At 43.4% G+C, this 20,950-nt stretch overlaps 1 protein-coding gene across 2 annotated transcripts in view; it reads right to left on the bottom strand.

Moving 5' to 3' along the window:
- Positions 1-20,950, bottom strand: part of fbln1 (fibulin 1) — a 69,786-nt gene that overhangs the window by 31,619 nt on the left and 17,217 nt on the right. Inside the window, exons 3-15 of one of the 2 annotated variants that reach the window (XM_083764005.1) lie at positions 18,398-18,530; positions 14,712-14,865; positions 13,596-13,673; positions 12,339-12,431; positions 11,128-11,265; positions 10,333-10,470; positions 8,918-9,070; positions 8,620-8,745; positions 7,758-7,883; positions 7,235-7,354; positions 6,305-6,436; positions 5,730-5,853; positions 2,809-3,269 (exon numbers count right to left, since the gene is read on the bottom strand). In XM_083764005.1, coding sequence (XP_083620131.1) covers positions 2,882-3,269; positions 5,730-5,853; positions 6,305-6,436; positions 7,235-7,354; positions 7,758-7,883; positions 8,620-8,745; positions 8,918-9,070; positions 10,333-10,470; positions 11,128-11,265; positions 12,339-12,431; positions 13,596-13,673; positions 14,712-14,865; positions 18,398-18,530 — 1,903 coding nt within the window. In that variant the 3' untranslated portion in view covers positions 2,809-2,881. Of the gene's footprint in view, positions 1-2,808; positions 3,270-5,729; positions 5,854-6,304; positions 6,437-7,234; positions 7,355-7,757; positions 7,884-8,619; positions 8,746-8,917; positions 9,071-10,332; positions 10,471-11,127; positions 11,266-12,338; positions 12,432-13,595; positions 13,674-14,711; positions 14,866-18,397; positions 18,531-20,950 lie in introns of those variants that run through there. The other variant, XM_083764004.1, reaches the window with a different exon arrangement.

Here is a 20,950-nt window from a genome sequence, read left to right as displayed (position 1 = left end):
GCGCGCCACCGTGCTTCTTATTTTAAGGATATCCCCACTGGGGACCGGAGTGCATCCTTGCGGGGCTGACAGCTCAGGACAGGAGGAACCCTCCAGGACATCTGAATTTACAGTTTATTTCTAAGACCACAGCAGCCTCCGGGGCCTGCAGCCACACGCATGTCAGGCCTATTTATACAGTTGTCCTGCTATTGCATATTTCCTCCTCCCGCTTGCTCCGACTGCCACTGCATCCCATCTCCTGTCACTTACTTGCCATTCGTTTTGGTTTCACCGTCTCCCTCTTTTGGGGGTTTATCGTCCTGTGGTATGCTAGTTAAGTGGAAACCTGTGTATTTTGCATTAAGCTCAGAAATATGGGGAAAAACGGGAATGGCTGAATAGGGAGGGATGTGTGCGCATTAGAATCGTTGCTGTCGGGCAGGAAAATTCATCTTTATTTATGTTTTTTTTTATTATTATATATATATATTTTAGGGGGGGGGGGTGTCTGGACTCTGGACAGGTTAATGTCCTACTTTGTCGCACAACTGTGCCGCACAAAAGTAGTGAAAATAGCTGATCTACAAGCTCCCTATATCTGCAGTCTGTTTTTTTATGAATAATCCAATCCAATGTGTATGATATGTTAAAGTTGTATGTTAAATAATACAATATAACATACACTTGGGGTGGTTGCATTTTGTCTCCCTGCTCTTCTATCCGCAAGCTCAAAACTTGGTGCGAATCGATGCGTTTTGAGCTTGTAGATCTGCGCCACTTTTGCTATTTTTTATTTTAATCCTGAAATGTAACCGTTATTTGACATGAGGTTTCCACCCACAGAGACGATAAGGTGAGGTAGTGGCATTATAAGAACGATCATGAATTTGCACCGTTACATATAGCTATCGACAATAGCCGTTTATGTATTTTAGCAGACAGTCTTTTTTATGTTTCTTTTTTTATTGAAGTCTATGGGATTGTAGCAATTCAAAACTATGCAGTAAAGTTTTCATGCTTTCAACTGTTATTTGGCCCCGAGTTACAAATGGTCTCGGTGCCGGATAAGATTTATCCCCCCACCCCCCATTTCAGTGCATCAAGAACTGGATGTGAATTGAACATGTGTTATTTCTATTTCAGAGCTTTAATAGAAAACTGCCCTTCCGACATATAAACCATAGAATACTGTAAAACTATATCATGCAATGATCATCAAATTACAGTCAATTATAGGCAGAGTGGGGACAAGACTTCCCCATCGATTATGCTGCCCTAGAGGGCCACCTAGCGGCCATCAACGTACCCTACAGTACCTCCAAAGTAAATACATTCAGTTGGACCTATAGTTGCAGTGAACTATTTAAAAAAAAACTTTTTTAGACAGGTTATAAAATGCTACAGTTGTGAAAAAAATGTGTATATTACTCCTGGACTCTGTGTGTGTGTGTGTGTGCGTGTGTGTGTGTGTGTGTGTACGCACGTGTGTGTGTGTGTGTGCGTCTCAGTGCGCAACTGTGCATCTATGTGATTTTGTGTGTTGGTGTCTTGGTGTTTTCCTACATTCGTAACAAAGGATGTGCGCTTTCAACAGAACTTATGTCACAATTAAACGTCGATAGATGTCTTTTGCGTCAAAGATTGTTGCTATTAACATAACATGCACTGTGATGAAATGTCAAACTCATGTCTGTGCAAGGCCATGCGGCTCACATGAGGCATGTCAGCGCATTCAATCGCACTCCCAAATCGTCACATTTATACACATGGTCGATTCCCACCCTAACGGTATGCAAATCAAGACGGCTGTAATCCTGGGGTCTACTCTACTCTCCCTCTGCCAACCTGGGGAGAGCCCCGAACTGAGCTCATGCTTCCATCAATGCATGAGGAGTGAGTAGGCCCCTTCTTATCACCTGACAGGGGTAGGACGTAGCACGTGGAAGGAACACGTTATTCCAAACAGTTCCTTTCCCTTCCATCAGGCGCCCAGGCTGACCAGGGGGAGGCAGTATAGAGACCAGGATTACTGCTTGCTCTTTGTGACCCTAGGGGCCACAGGGAGAACATGCAAGCACCACACAGAAAGGCCCTTTTGCCAATCCCACCTAGGGATGCGCTGTTGACGCGGAGGAGAGAACACGTCCCCAGCGCCCACGGCGTGAATTGAATCCAGGACCTTCTAGCTGTGAGGCAACAGCGCTACCGACTGCGCCACCGTGCCCCCGTAGCTCGACCCCACTTCTGACACCGCGACTGCCTTGTGTTCAATCTTTTGTTTAAAAATGTATTTTATAGTTTTCAATCTTTTTAATTTAGTTTTCAATTACTTTAATGGCATATCTGCATTCTGTCGTCAGTCACATGACAACATGTTGAAACATGATGCTACAGGGGTACCCAGTGCCGATAAGGGGTGCCGACCAAGCGTCAGTATGTGACGAGTTGGGAGTGACAATGTGTGTTAGGTTTGCTGAGATTCATGCAGACAGCAGCTGTACTCGATCTACTCCAGTGGTTCTCAAAGTGGGGTCCGGGGACCCCCAGGAGTCCTTGGGGGTCTCCAGCAAAAATGAGTTAATAGCATCAAAGTCAGTTTAACCACTTTAACCCTATATACATTGGCACTTTGAAAATTGCAGATATACAAGCTCACAACGAAGTAGATCTGCTATAAAGACCGAATTTTGAAAAATGTTTTGGAATTTGGAATCATTTAAAAATTATGTTTTTTGTAAATGATTGGAGGGGGGGGGGGGGGGGGACGACGACAAAATCAGATGGCGGTCCGTGGCCAAATAATGCACATCAACGTGGGGTGGGGGGGGGGGTCCTCGACACGGGGAAAAAAAAAAAGTTGAGAACACTGCTGTTCTCTACTGTGCCAGATGGTTGTTCTCTACTGTGCCAGATGGTTGTAGGGCTCCCGCGGCGCATCCGTCGCCACAAACACGTGCACGACGGCCAGGTAGGTGCTGAAGGCGCCGTGGCGCCGCAGCGTCAGCAGCACCTTGAGCTCAAAGTCCTGCGGCCGGGCGAGGAGGCGCGCCACGGACATCACGCCGCCCGAGCCCGACCGCTCCATGGCGAAGTAGCCGCCCTCGTTGCCGGCCGTGATGACCACCTGGATGTCGTCGCCGGGCGCCGAGTGGGTGGGGCCCATGCGGAAGACGTTGGTGAACACGGGGATGTTGGTGGGGAAGGTGAGGTGGTAGTGAGTTATTCTGAGGGGCGCCGTCAGGCACACGCTGTCGCTAGAGTCAAAGCAAAGCAAGCGCTCACATCGACTGCAAAGGGAGAGAGAGAGAGAGAGAGAGAGAGACGGGGGAGGGGTGGGGTGTGGACAGGACAGGACAGGAACAAAAATAACAAGAAAACAGGCAGCTGTAAGTTTGGGTGCCGTGCATGGCATGCAGTTGGGGTGCTGGTCAAACTGGCAGGCATTCTGTAAAATCCACGATGTCGACAGGGTTGGAACGAATGGAACCCTGCAGGCATGGTGTCAGTGTGTGTGTGTGTGTGTGTGTCCTGTGAGGGACCATGCAGGAACTGCTATCCCACAGTACTGGGGCAGCCATACTTACTACATGCATATCGTAGCCGACGGGCAGGAACCTCTTATCTCCTTATTCAGAATGTTTAGTTTGTGTTTCTTTTGTAAATTAACGCCTTACTTGATCATCCTACAGTGTCACACAAACGCATCAAAAGCAGCAGACCCACAAGCGAAGCCTTTCGAGCTTGTAGATCTGCTACTTCTGCAGTTTTTTGAAAAGTAACAGTTTTGGACATATGAGGATAACAGAGACGACGTGTGTGTGTGGAGGTTTGTGCCAATGTAAACATATCCACATATCATCATTCCTCTGCTTCCATTCGACCATAACAAAACATGCTAGAGCTGAATGCTCGGCTGATGTCATTCCAGCAGAGAGCATGCACAGCCTCGGTCCATTGAGATTGCAATGGAATTATTATCACAATCGCAAATGTTCATATTTCTTCCGTTGATCTCCGTGGAGATATTGGTAAAGTCATCCTTTCTTTGGTTTGTGAAGCTCCAGACCTTTTCCGTTCATATGTGTCTGTCAGTGTGTGGATTTGTCTGATGGCGTCAGCCAGTGTCGTCTAAATTAAAGCAATAAGCCACAAGAGGTGTGAGGTAAAGAGGTTACCTTGCATTTTATGATGACTGAGTGTTGAGCCACGACGCATAGCGGAGTGCCATCTCATGAAACAGGTGCTTGCTGTCTTTACAAGCCCGCCCGGAGCCTACAGTCACAGTCCTATGAGCGGTGCTTCGAAGCCCACACGGCCAGGGTTTGTAAGGAAATGAAGCGCTTCCTAGTTCAGCTACAGATATGCTGGATGACTGTAACACACCTGGGGTTGATATAAACTGGTGTAGATCGTCGTTGAGATTTAGTATGCGGGGTAGTACTGGGACCGTTTTTGAAAGCTCTATATTATGATCACGCTGGGCAAGACCTACGCTGTCGACGCTATCATTTGTTTTGGGCGGAAGTTGCGTGATTTTGGCGGAAGTACCGCTCAAGGAAATTACGTTGCTGCTTTACAAACCAGTTTACATTCTCCGTGAATGAAACAAGTGTTGTGATTGGTCGGAAAAATATGGAATCCGGGAGAAATATATCTGACGGATGTCCCGGAACGACACTTCCGCCGATAGCGTCTCTGTCTTAGGTTGTGACCAGGCTTTTCTCTAAGCCTGGGACCGAGGCTATATTATGATAGTAAAATCACTGCTATAGAGCAGGGGTTCGCAAACTGTGGTGCTAGACGTCCTCTAGTGGGTGCGTGACATAAAAAGGGTAAAACACTGTTGTAAGGAAATGTATAGAGCAGCTACAGGAGTATACAGCGGCTGCATGTCTCGGCCAAATAGACCGAGCATTGGGGGGGTGCGTCAGCTAGGTCAGGAGGTAACAGGGATAACGGCCAAAAAGGTTTTTGGACCGCTGCTATAGAGCTCAACCAGTGGTCCGGGGACCAGCACTGTTCCTTGAAGAACTTCCAGGTGGTCCCCAGCTAAATGATGGAGAGGTGGTACCCAAAATGGTCACTTTAACTCTAACTCTTGATTAGTGTAAAATTAAACCAAATGGACCCTTATCCTTTACGGGTCCATTTGGTTACATTTTTAGTTACTTGCCTTACTTAATGCACAAGAAGTCTACACAATTAGAGAATGTAGAAGAATTGTTATTTTGATCAATGTTGGCTTATCTCTATATGGTACCAACATCAATACAGCATGGAATTATAATTTTGGGTCTGAGAGGCTAAACGACATCAAATGGTGGAACTTAAATAATGGAACTTTATATGAAAAAGGTTGAAATCCACCGATATAGAGTGTTTGTTCAGTAACGGGTATCCCCGTCTCTCCAGCTAAACAATACATACATTACCAATTCCATCCATTCAGGAGAGAGAACTCATACAGGATAAACAAGTGAAATAAAACAGACACAATTGGAACTGGAACCCTTTAAAATTGAAGCCGATGAATGGGTTCTCTCTCATGATTGGATAACATTGCTATTCCAACTGAAAATGTATGCATAAAGAGTGTAGTGTTTTAAGGGCTGGAGAGAAACAGGGAGACACGTGTTACAGAATGAACTATAGCAATGATTACCAACAGAATGCAGAGCCTTAACTTTTTAACATGAAACCTTTTGTTTTAACCACATAGAATGTTATGTGTAAGAAAGACCACTCACGTCTCTCCAGATTTGCGATAATTCTCTGGACACTCGAAGGACAGACATCTGAAACTTCCCTGCACATTGAAGCACGTCTGGTTCTCTGAGCATGTGTGTGTTCCGATTATACACTCATCAACATCTGGAATAGAACAAGACAAGAGCATACTCAAATCCTAATATTACATTTAATGGTGGGGTAAGTGAGACTGTCTGTGCCGAAAAGACACATTGTCGGGAAGAAAACGCTCATCTCCATATTCTAACTGTTTGTGTTTTTTCTTAAATTAGCTCCCTACTTGATCATACTACGGCATCACAGAAAAGTAGCAGATCACTTAAGTTTGACTTGTAGATCTGCTGCTTTTGCTATTTTCTTATAATACAGCTGTTGTGAACTATTCATAATTGTCTCCACTAATCTCCACTAATAACAAAACTTTCCGAGGTCCTTCTAATTGATGGATTTGAATGCCTGTCAATGTTTCGATCATTGATCGTCATAGATGGTTTCCATCCAAATATATTGTAATCTTTATAGTTATCGAGCTGTGTGTGGTTATAATTAATTAAGCTATGTGAGGTGAGCTTACCTTGGCAGTTGCGTCCATTGGCAGCCAGGGTGTATCCATCCACAGGACAGGTACAATGGAAGCTGCCCCCCGTGTTGTGACAGCGGTAGGAGCAGATGTGACCTCCGGTGGGCAGGGCGCACTCGTCGATGTCTAAACGGAGCAAAGGTGAATTAAGGACGGAAACTAAATAAATAAAGAGAGATCCCAGTACTCAGATTTCTGTATGGCGTTGTTGCAGTGTGATTGGTGACCTGCCGTTTACATGTCGGAACCTAAAGCCGTTTGATTATTAACAGAGTAAAACGTGGTGGTATTGCGAGACCTCAACGTGTGCTATAATATGTGAACACCACAAGATGGTCACAAATTGTAGAAAAGGCTTGCTCACTGACAAAAGGACGTTGAGGCTCTTTGGATGCATCATTTCATTACAAAAGTGGAAAAAGGTGACACAAGGAGCGGACGTTTTGGTCCTCAGACTCAGACCATCGTCAACACTGAATGTAGCCAGTAGACCTATTAGAAACCAATGATGATGGAACTGATCAAAGGCACAGAGTGTCATCAATCAGTTCACTGTTGTGGCCAAACGGCCTGCAAAGAAATCACACGTGGAATGGAATCAATCCCAATGTTGTCACATCACTCACAGAGAAGAGATAACAAACGTACAAGTCATCTATAAAAATACTATAGTGAGACATGACCATAACATTTCATTTTCGGGGAACAGCTCAGGAGAGAACAAAACAAACAAAAAAGACCACAAGAAGGTCACATATTTCAGCAGGTCATCAATTTCATCGTAACACCGCCATGCTAAAGGACAGAGGAGGCAGAGATCTGAGAGTATTGGGATCTGGCTAAAGAGGACATTCAAATATTGCAGGGAAGTACCCTAGCAATAGCTCAGCTTGTGACTAAACAACTGCATCGGATCCGATTTACCTTCACAAGTCATGCCATCATTGTCGCTGAGCTGGTAGCCACGGCGACAGTAGCACTGGTAGGTTCCGTAGACGTTGGCACACTCCTGACTGCACGGGTTGTTCTCGCACTCATTTAGATCTGCACAGACGAGGAACTGGTAATTGAACTAATTGATACAATTGATTTTTCTTGTTGATTCCATTGATATATAAAACTAACAAATGATCAAAACACGATTCTCAATTGGAATGGAAAAGTAATTAATAGATTAACTGGTAAAAGAAACCCTGAATTGATAGTTTCCACTGAAGTCCCAACAACGTGGAAAGTGGTCAACGAAAGTGGTCAAAGTGGGTGAAGCTCAAACTTCTCCCACGTCAGCCACCTTAACTCTGACAGTATACAAATGGAACCAAATCATTTGAATACTGTCATAGTTACAGACCTGTAATGGTCAGGGTTAGAACTCACTCAAGGAAACAAGCCCCTAGACCGCACTTTGAGAACTACAGTACTGATGTGGAGAATATGTTAATCTCACCGTCACAGTTCCTGCCGTCACTAGCCAGTTTGAACCCTGTGGTACAGCTGCACTTGTAGGACCCCAGAGTGTTGTCACACTTATGGGCACATAGGCGTCCAGGATAGTGCCTGCATTCATTGATATCTGAAATAATATGGTGAAAGTACATGTCAATGGTAAAACATCCCAAAACACCAGTTCACAAAGTTACAGCCTTTCCAAAAATGTGAATGAAGAGAACACACATCGACACACTAAACAAAAACTGAATAAGGGAACCTGTTTTGGCATTCTATAGTTATTCAGTCAGGAACACTCATCATGTCAAAGAAGATTTCGCCATTTATTGCAACAAATAATACACATACAATCACAATAGTATTTGAGTCTATGCCAGACTCTGAACAAAAAGTGGAGACTGAGGTGGAGGTGTAGAAAAGTGTGGATGCTTTGGTAATGACCAGCAGAGCTGTGATTGGAGTAGGAAAGAGTGGCTGAGACTGACAGCTGATAATAATAATAACTAGAAATGCACTCTGTCAAGGTGCCAACTTGCACCTTGCACACAAGTAGGCCACACATGGCCTACTTGTGCTGACAGCTGTCAGATAACAGCTGCTCGGTGACAAACAACCGCAGTTCAACCTGCAGGTAAGTCCCAACACTGTAGCGACAAACCAGGTATAGTAGACTGATTGCGGTGTCCAGTTGGAGAAAAGGCACTTTTGTCTCCGATTGAGAAGCGGCGACAGAAACGCCAGCGTCCTCTCACACCAGGAGGCTCAATGAGGCGTGTATGTATATACTAACGCAATGTTTCATTTATATCGTTTCTTGGTCATGTGTGCAGAGAAGTCAGTCATACTCCGTAAGCACTTACCCTCACACACTCTGTTGATGCTGTTGAAGATGTATCCTGCAGCACACTCACAGCGGTACGATCCCACCAGGTTGATACAACCGTGCCCTGAACAGGCTCCGTCTGGACCTTTACACTCATCAATGTCTGGCGAAGGAGATCAACAGCATTTATAGTATTAGGTTACTTCGATCAGTGGTTCAAAGTATTTTTTTACTTTGAGCACCACATTCTGACAAAAGCTGACACACACGTTTGCTCACACACTCACGCACACACACACACACACACACACACACATGCACGCACTGTAACCTACCTACGCATCGTGTTCCCTCATCGTTGAGGTGGTAACCTCGGCCACAGTTGACAGAGTTCCTCTGGCAGGTGAAAGAACCAACGGTGTTGATACAGACGTAGCCTGAGCCACATGCCGGTGATGCTGCTGACTGCATGATACACTCATTGATGTCTGAAACAACACCACTCTGGTCACTTTACTGTTGTCACATTTGAAAAGGTAATGTAAATGTAAATGATATTCCTTTATTAAAATAAGTGTTACATAACTATTTTTTTTAAAATATATGTTTATTGGTAGTAAACTATTCTGATAGTAATAATCATTGTCATTGTTGTAGTGATTGTTCAGTAGCATGGGGTCTCTGTCTCTCCAGCTCTTTAATAAACAGAAAATAACATTTTCAGGATGGGATGTTATACTTTGACTATTCTGAAATAGCAGCTCTACAAGCCCACACGGTGTTACATGATATATTGTAGATTTGCCATTTAAAAAAAAAAGAAAATGACAAGTACTTGCAGAACTTGTACTATTCATTTGTACTACAATTTTGAATACAGATAGGATTCGTTTTTTACTTTGTACTGTGGTTGAAGATTACCTAAATATACTTCAAAGACGTCTCAAATTTTAAGCTTAATATTATTGTAAACCAAGTCACATACCGGTAAGTTAAAATGGCTATGACGTTAGATGTTACTTGGCTAATCCTTGAGACCTTTCCACAAAATAAACTGCTACAGTATATCAAGTGGAATCTGCACTATATTCCTTTACTGAGACAACCAAATGCTAATGTTTATTGGCCAAGGCAATTTGTTTCCTAAAACTTTGAAGGATAATCCTTCAATGTTGTACAGTATGTTTCCGTGATCTCTTAAAAATGGCAAAACATTTTCAACTAGAAAGCTGGCACTCCTCCAAGCTCTCCCTTTACTGTAGGTTTAGCCTTGTATGGCTTCTGATATGCTCCCAAAAATGTTACGTTTCAGGAAATGAAAAAAAAAAGAGGATCCAATTATTATTTAGTCACAAGATCTTGTTCCATTGGTTCAATATATATATATAAAACTCACAGACACACCTAACCACTTTTGACTTTCTTTCACAAATAGTGAAAGTAGCCAATCTACAAGCTCTACAATCACAATGTGCTGAGCTTGTAGATTGGCTAATCTTTTCACTACTTTATCACATCTTGTAGCACAAAGAATAACATTCATTTATGACAAAACTGAAGATACAAGGTTTCAGCCTGATGGCGAAACCAAGCAGCTTGGCATCCTGGGTATGGCTAGTTTGTCAAATAAAAATAACTTTCTGATTTTTGAAACCTCGTCAGTCGTCTGTCCTGCAACTGAGATGGTCACAGCCAAAGACTACAACACTGTCCTGGACCCTCTGTGTATCCGGGGTGGAATCATGCTCACCAATGCATTGGCCCAGAGCATCCTGAATGTAGCCTGAACCGCACTTGACCTTGGGATGGCAACGGAACGAGCCCTGGGTGTTCTGGCACTTAAACTCTGGGACACAGTTATGAGTGCCAGAATCACATTCATCGATGTCTGCAGAAGGAATAAGAAGAATTGGTAATACATACATACATTCCTATAAAAATAAAACATGTTAGAATTTAACCAAATGCTGTATTTAACCAAATGCTGTATTTCAGTAGACTATCTGCATGGAGTCGTGTGAAAATGAGAGTACATTACTTCTTACTGTCATTACTCACCTCGTGATGGTTTGATTACAAGGACAATTACGTCGTGCACCTCACGGTTTGCACAGGAAATACATTTCTTGAGCTTAAAGTGATGTTTTGGAATACCGACATATGACTGGATGCAAGACACTTGGCATTACACTGTGAGCGTTTTGTTTTTGGATTATTAATTCACCGTAATGTTATAAATACAAACAGAAATCCTCCAACTATTTAATCCCCGGGCATCACGAGGCGAGTAAATGATAGTCCCTTAATAGGATTTCATTCCCATGTGAGCCACCCCCTCTAAACTGATGCTACAGTATGTATAAAGCAACCGTGTCCCAGGCTCCAGAACAAGAAGACAAGTACACTCCCTCTAAACTGATGCTTTGTATAAAAGCGGCCATGTCCCAGGCTCCAGAACAAGAAGACAAGTACACCCCTTCTAAACTGATGCTTTGTATGTCCCACTCTCAGGATCTAGAACAAGCAGACACAGTGTGACACTGACCTTTACAGTTGTTGCTGTCAGTGAGCTCATAGCCAGTCCCACAGCTCACCTCCCTCTGGCAGCGAAATGAACCCTCCGTGTTGATGCAGCGCTCCCCTGTACGACAGTTACTGGCTCCTAGCAAGCACTCATTAATATCTGACAGGGGAGAGGACAAGGAGAGGAGAGGAGAGGAGAGGAGAGGAGAGGAGAGGAGAGGAGAGGAGAGGAGAGGAGAGGAGAGGAGAGGAGAGGAGAGGAGAGGAGAGGAGAGGAGAGGAGAGGAGAGGAGAGGAGAGGAGAGGAGAGGAGAGGAGAGGAGAGGAGACATTCGTCTTACAACTGGGCTACATAACGACAACTTGGAATAAAATCATATTGCATAACTTGGTGTTGGGCAGAAACCTCTTATTGTCACTTTTTTGGTAAATTAACGTCATAGGCTACTTGATCATACTACAACGTCACACTACAGTATAAAAAGTTGCATATCTGCAAGCTCGAAGCACATTTTAAGCTTGTAGATCTGCTTGCTTTTTATTTGAATCCTAAAAAATAACTGTTTTGGACATATGAGGTTATTATATCAGGATATCAGACCCCTCTTTTTCAATGTACCTGAGGGGGTTGTCTTTGACGAATAATATAGTAGGCCTATAGCCAATATTGTTGTGTAGGCCTAGGTTACTAGATGTGAGGGCCACGTAGCATCCCAAACGTCTAGTGATTTACAGTACAAGTGATAAACCTTTTTTGTTAAAAAGTTGTTAAAAATGCATGTTCAGGTGGGTTACCAATTTCAGACTAAACATTTATCAGCTTCAATTTCGTAGTGATACATTTCTGCTATTTCTTCCAATTGCACTTGTTTATCCTGTATCCTATTAGTTCTCCCTCCGATCAAATTGGCATCGTGAACTGAAAATACATTTTATGCTTATTAAAGAGCTGGAGAAATGGGGTTACTGAACACACTCCGCTCCATTACGCAGCTATGTGTGTCCCTACAGTATGTACAGGTATGTACTGCATGTGTACGTGTCTGTCTCTGGACAGCTGCAACACCAAATGCGGCCAGTAGACTACAGCACAGAGTAAAGTGTCACAGAGTACACAACTCGCAATGACTACATGGGAATATAGATATATTCAAGACTTATTTTAACAAACAAATACATTTTACATCACCTTTCAAGTACAAGAGCCAGGCATGCAGTAATAATGTCACTTACCGTCGCAGCTTTTTGCATCTGGTTTGAGTTTGTAGCCTTTGAAACAGGCACAGGTGCCATTGCCCACACACAGATGGGCACAGTTCCCGTTTCCTGTGAACCACACAAACATGTTAATGTGCCCTTATTGTCAGTGGTTGACAGTAACAAAGATACTACATTAACCTAAGTACCCTTTTTGACTATCTGTACATCGTTTTAGTATACAGACCAAGTACAGAGCCAAAGGTCAAGTATTGAGGATTGATAGGTATTGATGTGGTTAAATGTCTGAAAATCCACATTACCATCCCGATCACCCAGGACGAAGTTCACCGTCCTTTCAATTAGTAACACCCAGCGCCCAGGACGAAGTTTTATCAAAAAGACAGGTTATTGATATAAAAACCGATCGCATCGCTCCACAGCCTGGGAGCGCCTGTTGCGCAACATTTGATGTTGCGCAACAGTGGGACGTCATCGAAAATGTTTTGCCGAAGAGACTGAAAATAACTCTTGATCTAAATCATCCCGTCCAATTCTAAGAAAAGATCATATCTTAGATGGCCCATCACAGTCCTGTCGCTAGTCGTGGTAGATTTAATCATACCTCCCGTTGTTGTCGATCGGCTGTCTCGGAGTGTTTTGGCTACATTTAGCTGCTACAGCCACATCCGGGACAACATCCGGTCCGTCGGTAAAAGTACTCTATAACTCAACTATAGTAGTACTCGCTACTATAAATCACCGGGCGCTATGATTTAATGGATTAAATAACCCCGGGCAATCGGAGTGTTTGAATCCAACATATTAATAGAAAAAATAACAATAACAACAAAAACAAACAAACACCAAACATGAATTGACACAACACTGATGATATGCTGTCAAACAAGTCTATGAAGCCATCCATCATCATCATCATACTATAATTCAATCAATGTCTGAGTGTGTGTCTGTCTGTCTGTCTGTCACTGTGACTGCCGTAGCTCCTCACTGCCTGCACCAATCACTCAAATTTAACTAATTATACATTAATAGTGAATTTATTAGTGAATTTAAAATGCGAAAACGCACACAGGGTGCAGTACCCCCCGCGGCCTGTATTTCACAACAGGTAAGGGCTAGTATTGTATAAAACAGACAACTTTTGTGTAGTGCTTCATCTCTCTCCCTCTCTCTCTCTCAACTATGGGGTCTGTGAAACACCTTGACCGAAGACCCCTGCTTTATACTTTGCCCACCACAGATGACTGTACTTAGCTCCTTACTCTGTACCTTTGCACTGATCCGTGTCGGCGTCGTTGGGCAAGGCATCGCTGTCACCGTCGTTGGTTTCGTTCTCCTTGTGTGAAACTGTGGGAGAGAAAAAAATATTTAAAATCAGGTCAAGGCTTTCAAGTTCCTTTCCTTTGTTAAACATCACAGTGGAAAATAAGGCAGTGAACAAACAAAAAGAAAGAAAATCCAAGGCCAGGTCAAGTTAAAAAAAATCCTTTATAAATAAGTCCATGGCAAGGAATTTAAAACAATGCAGGTGACCAATGCATAAGGGTCTACTAACTATTTCAATAGTTTTTTTTAATTATTATAATTATTATAATTGTTTATTAAACGTTATGTTTATTTTATTCTTTAATTATTATGAATTGTCTGAATAGAAGATTTTTTTTTAAATCTTGGCAACTGTGAATGAGGACAACCTCAATGTCCCCTTCGATAATACATAAAGGATTGAATTGAATTGAAAAAGTAATAAAATATACTGCCAGTCTCTCAATGTCATGACCACATGTATCCAGCAGAGGGCAGTGCATATCTATGTTTTCCTTCAACATGATGCACTGCACACAAGTAAACACACTGGTTCTCATAGTCTCGTCTGGGGACCACCAGGGGTCCAAAATATATCCTTACGGTCTGTAACTGTGAGACCGTCCATTTGGTTCCACTTGTAAATGAACACTGAGGATTGTAGATGAATGTCCCAGAGATAAAGAATTGTATCACACGGGGGAGCTCGCAGATATTTGTCCATTTCCATCACTGGGCTGAACCTATTGGACTCATCATTTAAGGGACCCATGGTTATTTTTTTGGCATTAAAAACAAGTCCTTAAATTGTCCCTACACCGTCATCTGGGGACCCGTCCCACAGGTTGAGAACCAGTATAAAGAAAACTAAAATAAATAAATCCTATTCCACTGCACTCCACTATTTTTTATGGAGGGACAGACATGTAGGCCGACAGGAAATGGGGAGAGATGGGGGGGATGACATGCAGTAAAGGCCGTGGGGATCGGGAGTCGAACCCCCGGCACACTGCCAGACTGGATTACCAGCCAAGGTGCCTGGACCGCTGAGCCACGGCCCAGGCTGCACTCCACTCTTACCCCCGGGAGACGCTGTGGTCTGGTTGTCCGGGTCTCCGTCCACGCAGCAGGCCCGTGACACCAGGCCACACTGGTAGCCCAGCAGCAGGCCCTGGTCACAGGGCAGACCCTGCTCCTGGGTGGCCTTCCCCAGCAGGCAGCAGTCACAGCATGTCTGTACGGAACACAACAACACACGGTACAACGGTCATGTATGGGCTATCGCACCACGGCGCGTTGCTTCCCACAAGAACCGACCAGAGTAGTACACAGAGGATGTAAAACGTCATTGGTGCTTCTTTAAAAGGTTCTTAAAATGGGGTCTGTCCGATTCTGGGCTCCTTACAGCAGTCTGTTCAGAAACAGACTGTATCAAATATATGAGTGACACTCATTGTAAGCGATACAGAGCCACCTCCCCAACAATATCGCTGTATTTTTGGACCACAATTATATACAGTATATGAGACGATTCAACGATGACCCAATGTCATTCTCCATAGAACAAAATACATCAGAAGAATTACTTCAATACTCTGCTTGATCATGCACTTGTAAGTTGTTCTATTATTAAAAGCAATACTGCATCCATTCATTCATTGGATACTTTATTACTATGCACAGTAAAGTAAGACATTTAGGCAAATAGGATAAAAACAAATCCAGACACAATAATTTTGCATGGCCGCATCAGACCTCATCCGACGTTATAAACAATTAAATCCATGTAGAAATTGTTGTAAAAACAACACAGAAAGAATACCTAAGGGCCTGAATTGAATTAAGCCAGCTGGTAATTATATGACTAATATTGACTATGTCATCAATTCTTGTTTTTTTTCCCAAGGACAGTTTTGAAAGAAACCAGTGATTCACATCTTATAATGGATGGTGTCAGGGGTATTCCGCAACGCACGCACTGACGCACATTTAACATCTTTATTGTATTCACATTTGACAAGAAGTTCTTGAACATAAACAATAGTGGATGCGCAAACTCTACAACAAGGATACAGATCACGGGTACAGGAAGCATCGCCTTCTCCATATATGGAGACTGCCAATTATTGCAGACACTGAAGAGAAGTTTGCCAATGCCTTAGCGCTCTACACACACACACGCGCACACGCACACACAGTAGTGTACTCTGTGCCACTGTAGTCTACTGGCCGCATTAGGTGTTGCAGCTGTCCAGAGACAGACACGTACACATATAGTACATAGGGACACACATAGCTGCGTAATGGAGAGGAGGCACCGCTCTAAAAGAGTGGGTAGACGGTTAGACATACAGTACATACAGACACAGACAGGCACACAGCTTTTCAGACAGAGAAGACAGACTGCAGCAGAATGGGTTAATGCATAGCAGCAGGATTTCAGTCAGACAGGGAGATAGGTGGCAGGTTACGCAGGCAGACAGAAACACGATGACATCATCAACTTGGAGTGTGTGCGCGTGTGTGTGTGTGTGTGTGTGTGTGTGTGTGCGCGTGCGTGCGTGCGTGTACGGTGTCCTTGAGGATGTCCTGAATGCTATGGGTTCTTTGAAAGCTGCATGTCGTCACCCGGGGTCATAGAGGTCAGCGTACAGTGCAGTGCACACAGGGGAGGACAGTACCATGAAGTGTTACAGCACAGGTACTGTAATCTCCCCTGCCTCTCTGTCTGTCTGCCCGACTGACTGCTGTAATTTCCCTGTAACTTTTTAACGCAATGCTGCAATTAACACCGTGGGGGGGGGGGGGCACATTGTTATCTGTGTTAATGAAGGGTTACGGTAGATTTAGCATTGGCTGCCTGTCGTAAACTGAAAATAGCCGATTTACAAAAATCAGGCTTTACAGTTTCCCCCACAAGCCTCTATAAAAACTGTTGTCTCATTCTCAAAACACAAGGCATATTAAACTATGAGACGCTGTTATTTACAGTACAGATCAAGTAAAGACACGTCTTCTGTTCTGGCACCGACTATGATCTCATCTTCTCAGGAAAGTGAACTCACTTGACTTGTGTCCTTCTTGTATGCCTCATTTCATTCTTATTTCAATGAACAGGCCAGTCAATCTAAGTGTTTGTCCCAGAATAAAGTGCAATAGTAATCATTCAAGGTTTTGTATGATCCTTAGGGTCATCCAAATAACATTAAAAATTGTGAATTATATAAAGTTTGGATCATGGTAAATTTAGGGGTTGAAAGTTGGGTACCATTAACATCCTATATAAGGCAAAGATTTCTCATTTTAATTATGCTTTAAGTAGCATGTAACGTGTCTGTCAACTAGGGGTTATTCATGATGCTGAATCCATTGCAAGCTTAGTTTTGCACGAAAAACAATCCTTGTGCTAAAAACGGCCATAGCCGTCATCACAAATGTGATGAGGTCAGCACATTTGGACACATTGGGCACATTAAGGGCATGTGGCTATTTTTCGACTGCCGCGCCCAGGGCACCCCCCACGGACACGCCCACTGTCTGCCAGAACCAACAGGAAGCTCTCTCTGCCTTGTGTATTCTTGGGGGATAGCAGGCACTGAGAGGTCTCTAGGACTATGGTTTACCTCCTGCCTAGTGTCCTCCTACGTCTCACCAGACTGCGGTGTGCAATGCATCCGTCCTTGTCCACACTTGGCCTTACTCTGGTGTATTTGAGTCAAAGGAGCCTTCTCTGCATCTGTGTCACTGTCATAGTTGTTGTCGTTGAATCTGTCCTATCGAGTCTCTCGTCACTCTGGGGTATTGCTCATTTGTATGGTCTGTAGCTTGCGTGGTGCCCTCTTGCGAGTGCTGCAACAGAGGTTGCTAACCCCTGTTGCCCAAAAAATAATGTATATTGGAATAGGGTACCAGGTAATCAATGAACCCGTTTAAATAACATCTAAATTACATTTTAACATCGTGGTCAAGAAAAACAACTCTATTTACGTGGTCATTTACTTGTTTGCGTTGTTTGCGTTGACTATATATAGTCTGTTGGAAACCTCATTATGTCACATAACCTGACGTTTCGTGCCGCGTTTGGAGCTTGCATATCTGGTACTTTTGATGCTTTCGTGTGACACTGTAGTATGGTCAAGTAGTGCGTTAATTTACAAATAAACACAAAAAGTTAGAATATGGAGAAGATAAGAGGTTTCAAGGAAATTGGATGTTGTGAGTGGAGGGGCATGTCCCGTCCTGCTCACTGCACACTATATTGTTGCTGTCGGACAGAAACCTCTTATCTCCAACTTTTACAAATGAACGCCCTACTACGCCCTCATACTATTACTACAGCGTCACACAAAAGCATAAAAAGTAGCAGATCAGAAGTAACAATTTTGGACATGAGGTTTACACCCGACAAAGGCTCGCACGCACGCACATGTTGAAATGACACATCAAGGATATGAAAGCACAATAAAGTCAGAGACATATTTCCATTGTGGTCTTTGGTCTTGTACAAACAGACAGATCCCTAAGCCCACTCTAAAAACTATACAACTCTGACCTATAATATAATACTAAGATCTTAAACATGGATGGAATGACACAGGAATGTTTGTACATAATATACACCACACATCCTCACTGAGGATGCATGGTATTTTGATATGTCCTTTACTATGAGTTCCACTATTCTATCGTTGCATGCGCTGTACAGTACAACCCTTTGCTGCATGCATAACAGTCAATGAACAATCACTCAAGATGATTCAACACACCTTGGTAGTCTTGCTGTCACAGGTGTTTGTGACGTACAGTGTGTCACAGGCTCCCTGGTCCTTGGCCATGTTGATGCCGGTGGTACACATGTTGTCCTCCAGCACCGTCACACAGCACTGCTCCTGGACTATCCTGTCACACCGGACACAACACAACCACAAACATTTACTTTTCTGAACATTTCTGAACATTTCCAAGAACCCATTCAAAGATTCGTGGGGGCTAGGGTTATTTACTCGAGTTGTGACCCACAAAAACAACATTGATCAGGATTCAGGACCTTATGTTTTGTAACCTGTGCATGGCTGCATCAATGTGTGTCCCATTTTAAAACGCAGCCTAGCTAGGTGAGCCTAGCGGGAATCAAAAGGTCAACTTGTGGAATCCAGCAACAAGTTGGATGTTTATCATTGCTGTAGGGCAGGAACCTGTCATCTCCATATTCTAACTTTTAAAGTATTATTTTTTGTTTTGTTTAGTTTTTTCATAAATTAATGAACTTACTTGATAATACTACCTACAGCGTTACACAAAAGTAGCAGATTTGTCCAAACATCACAAAACAGTGTTGTCCAACATCACACGAATCGGTACACATTATATATTTTCATATTCCATCCTGATTGGCGAATTCCAAACATTGTTGGCCCACAATAAGCTACCTGACCTGGCAGAGACCTGTACCTCTGAGGAGCACCTTTTGTAGTTGAACAGACGTTATTGTGTTTGGTAATGCTGACTATAGTAGACTTAACATGGACAGAGCAGTTAGTCCCACAGCTCTTTGTTCTGTTGTTTTAGGCCCTATAGTTAAGCAAACTGCAGGAACCAAAGATGTACATTAGTCCTCCTACACATGTCTATCCTCATGGTGGGATTGTGGGTTGTTGTTTTTTGTCTGAAAGCTCACTGGGTCCTTGAACAAAATGACTGAAATAAAAGCCCCTCCCTTACGGCTGAGCTTGTGTTCTGGAAAGTTGTGCAGGATTCTTAACACTAGATGACTAGTGACCGACTAGAATAAGGGTTCTCAACCTGTGGGTCGCGACCCCTCAGGGGGTCTGGTTATTGTAGCGGTCAATTTGTATTGGGGGTCCGAAGGGGGGCGGCGCGGGGGGCGCGAGACATGGCCAAAGCATTTCCGGGGGTCCCCAGCCAAAACTTTTGAGAACCCCTGGACTATATGACTAGAATGACACACTTGTACTCAAAGTCCTTGAGGGGGTTCCAGATGGCCCTGAGAAAAACCGATGAATATACAATCATCAAAATCGGTTTAACCACTTAACCTTATTCTATTCAGCATTTAATCGGAAATTGCTGATCTGCGAGCTTCCTGGGAGGAAACATTTGAATATTTTAAAAAAATTCCCCAGCACAAACTATTTTCAGATGAGGGTCCGTGGCAGGGCTCCAGACTAACTTTGTTCATCCCAGTCCCAGAACTGTCCCAAAATACAAATGTAAGCGTCCCAAAATGAATGTAATCCATCCCACAAAATTAATGTATTATTACTTATTTTAATTAATTAATGTATTATTATTATTTTATTTAACTTATCATTACTTGCTGTTATTGTTATTGCCGTTCAAATGGCTTCGCAATCTTTAAAATTTTAGACTGTGATTTGTGGCTACTAAAAATCTGATTGCCACAGCCAGGGTTGTTTGTTGGTGCAATAGGAGTGTGGGTTTCATACGGTAAAGAACCATGCGCTTTTGTTACAAATACATATTTACATATATGTCATGGCATGAGTCGAAAGATAGACCTAAGAGTCTATCTTTGTTGTGTTGGTCCACCTCCCTGCACCATCTCTCTCTCTCTGGTTCCAACAAGCCTCTTTTATCAACTCTTACCAGAAATCTCTTTCCACATAAACTCAATCTCATGCTTCAACGTCACGATGCACGAGAGATCGTCTCCTCAGCACAACCATTTAAGGGCAATGTTGCGCTCCTGTTTTCCTTTTCTCTTCTTCTGTCTCCCTCGCTCGTATTTTCCTTTTGGTGTCTGAAATAATCCCTCAGATTTCCTGTTATTGCCTCTCTCTATCCTCTCCCACTGTCGCATTTCACCTCAAAGGTATTTCCTGGGTTTGGAAATAGTCACCCACCCACCAACTCCCCCGCACACCCCCGCCCCCCTGACATATTCAGGATGGCTTATGCTAAATGTGTTTGCCATCACGGTTACAGATTGAGCTAGATTGCATCAGCGTTGTTGTTGGCTGTGTGAACCTGTGGCCGTGCACCTTCTAGGGCCGTGGTTCTGGTGCCAAAGACCACAAGGGGGTATGAGGCCTTGTCTGTTTGGAGACAGTCCAACGTTTTAAACATGTTGCACAAAATCATAACTTCCCTCCACTCAATGTGATATCAGCCACCCAAAATATTGTAGACAGGCTTTTTTTTTCACTATTTGTCAAACGGGAAGTACCAGTATTGTTCCAGGAACCCCCACTTTAAACAACCATTCATCCATCCATCTATAGCCGTATTGCGCCGAATATAAGACGACTCTGATTATAAGACGACCCCCATTTTTCAAG

Source organism: Protomyctophum parallelum (genome assembly GCF_964188405.1).
Source record: "Protomyctophum parallelum genome assembly, chromosome: 4".
Classification (NCBI taxonomy): domain Eukaryota; kingdom Metazoa; phylum Chordata; class Actinopteri; order Myctophiformes; family Myctophidae; genus Protomyctophum; species Protomyctophum parallelum.
This window is presented reverse-complemented; position numbering and strand designations above follow the sequence as displayed.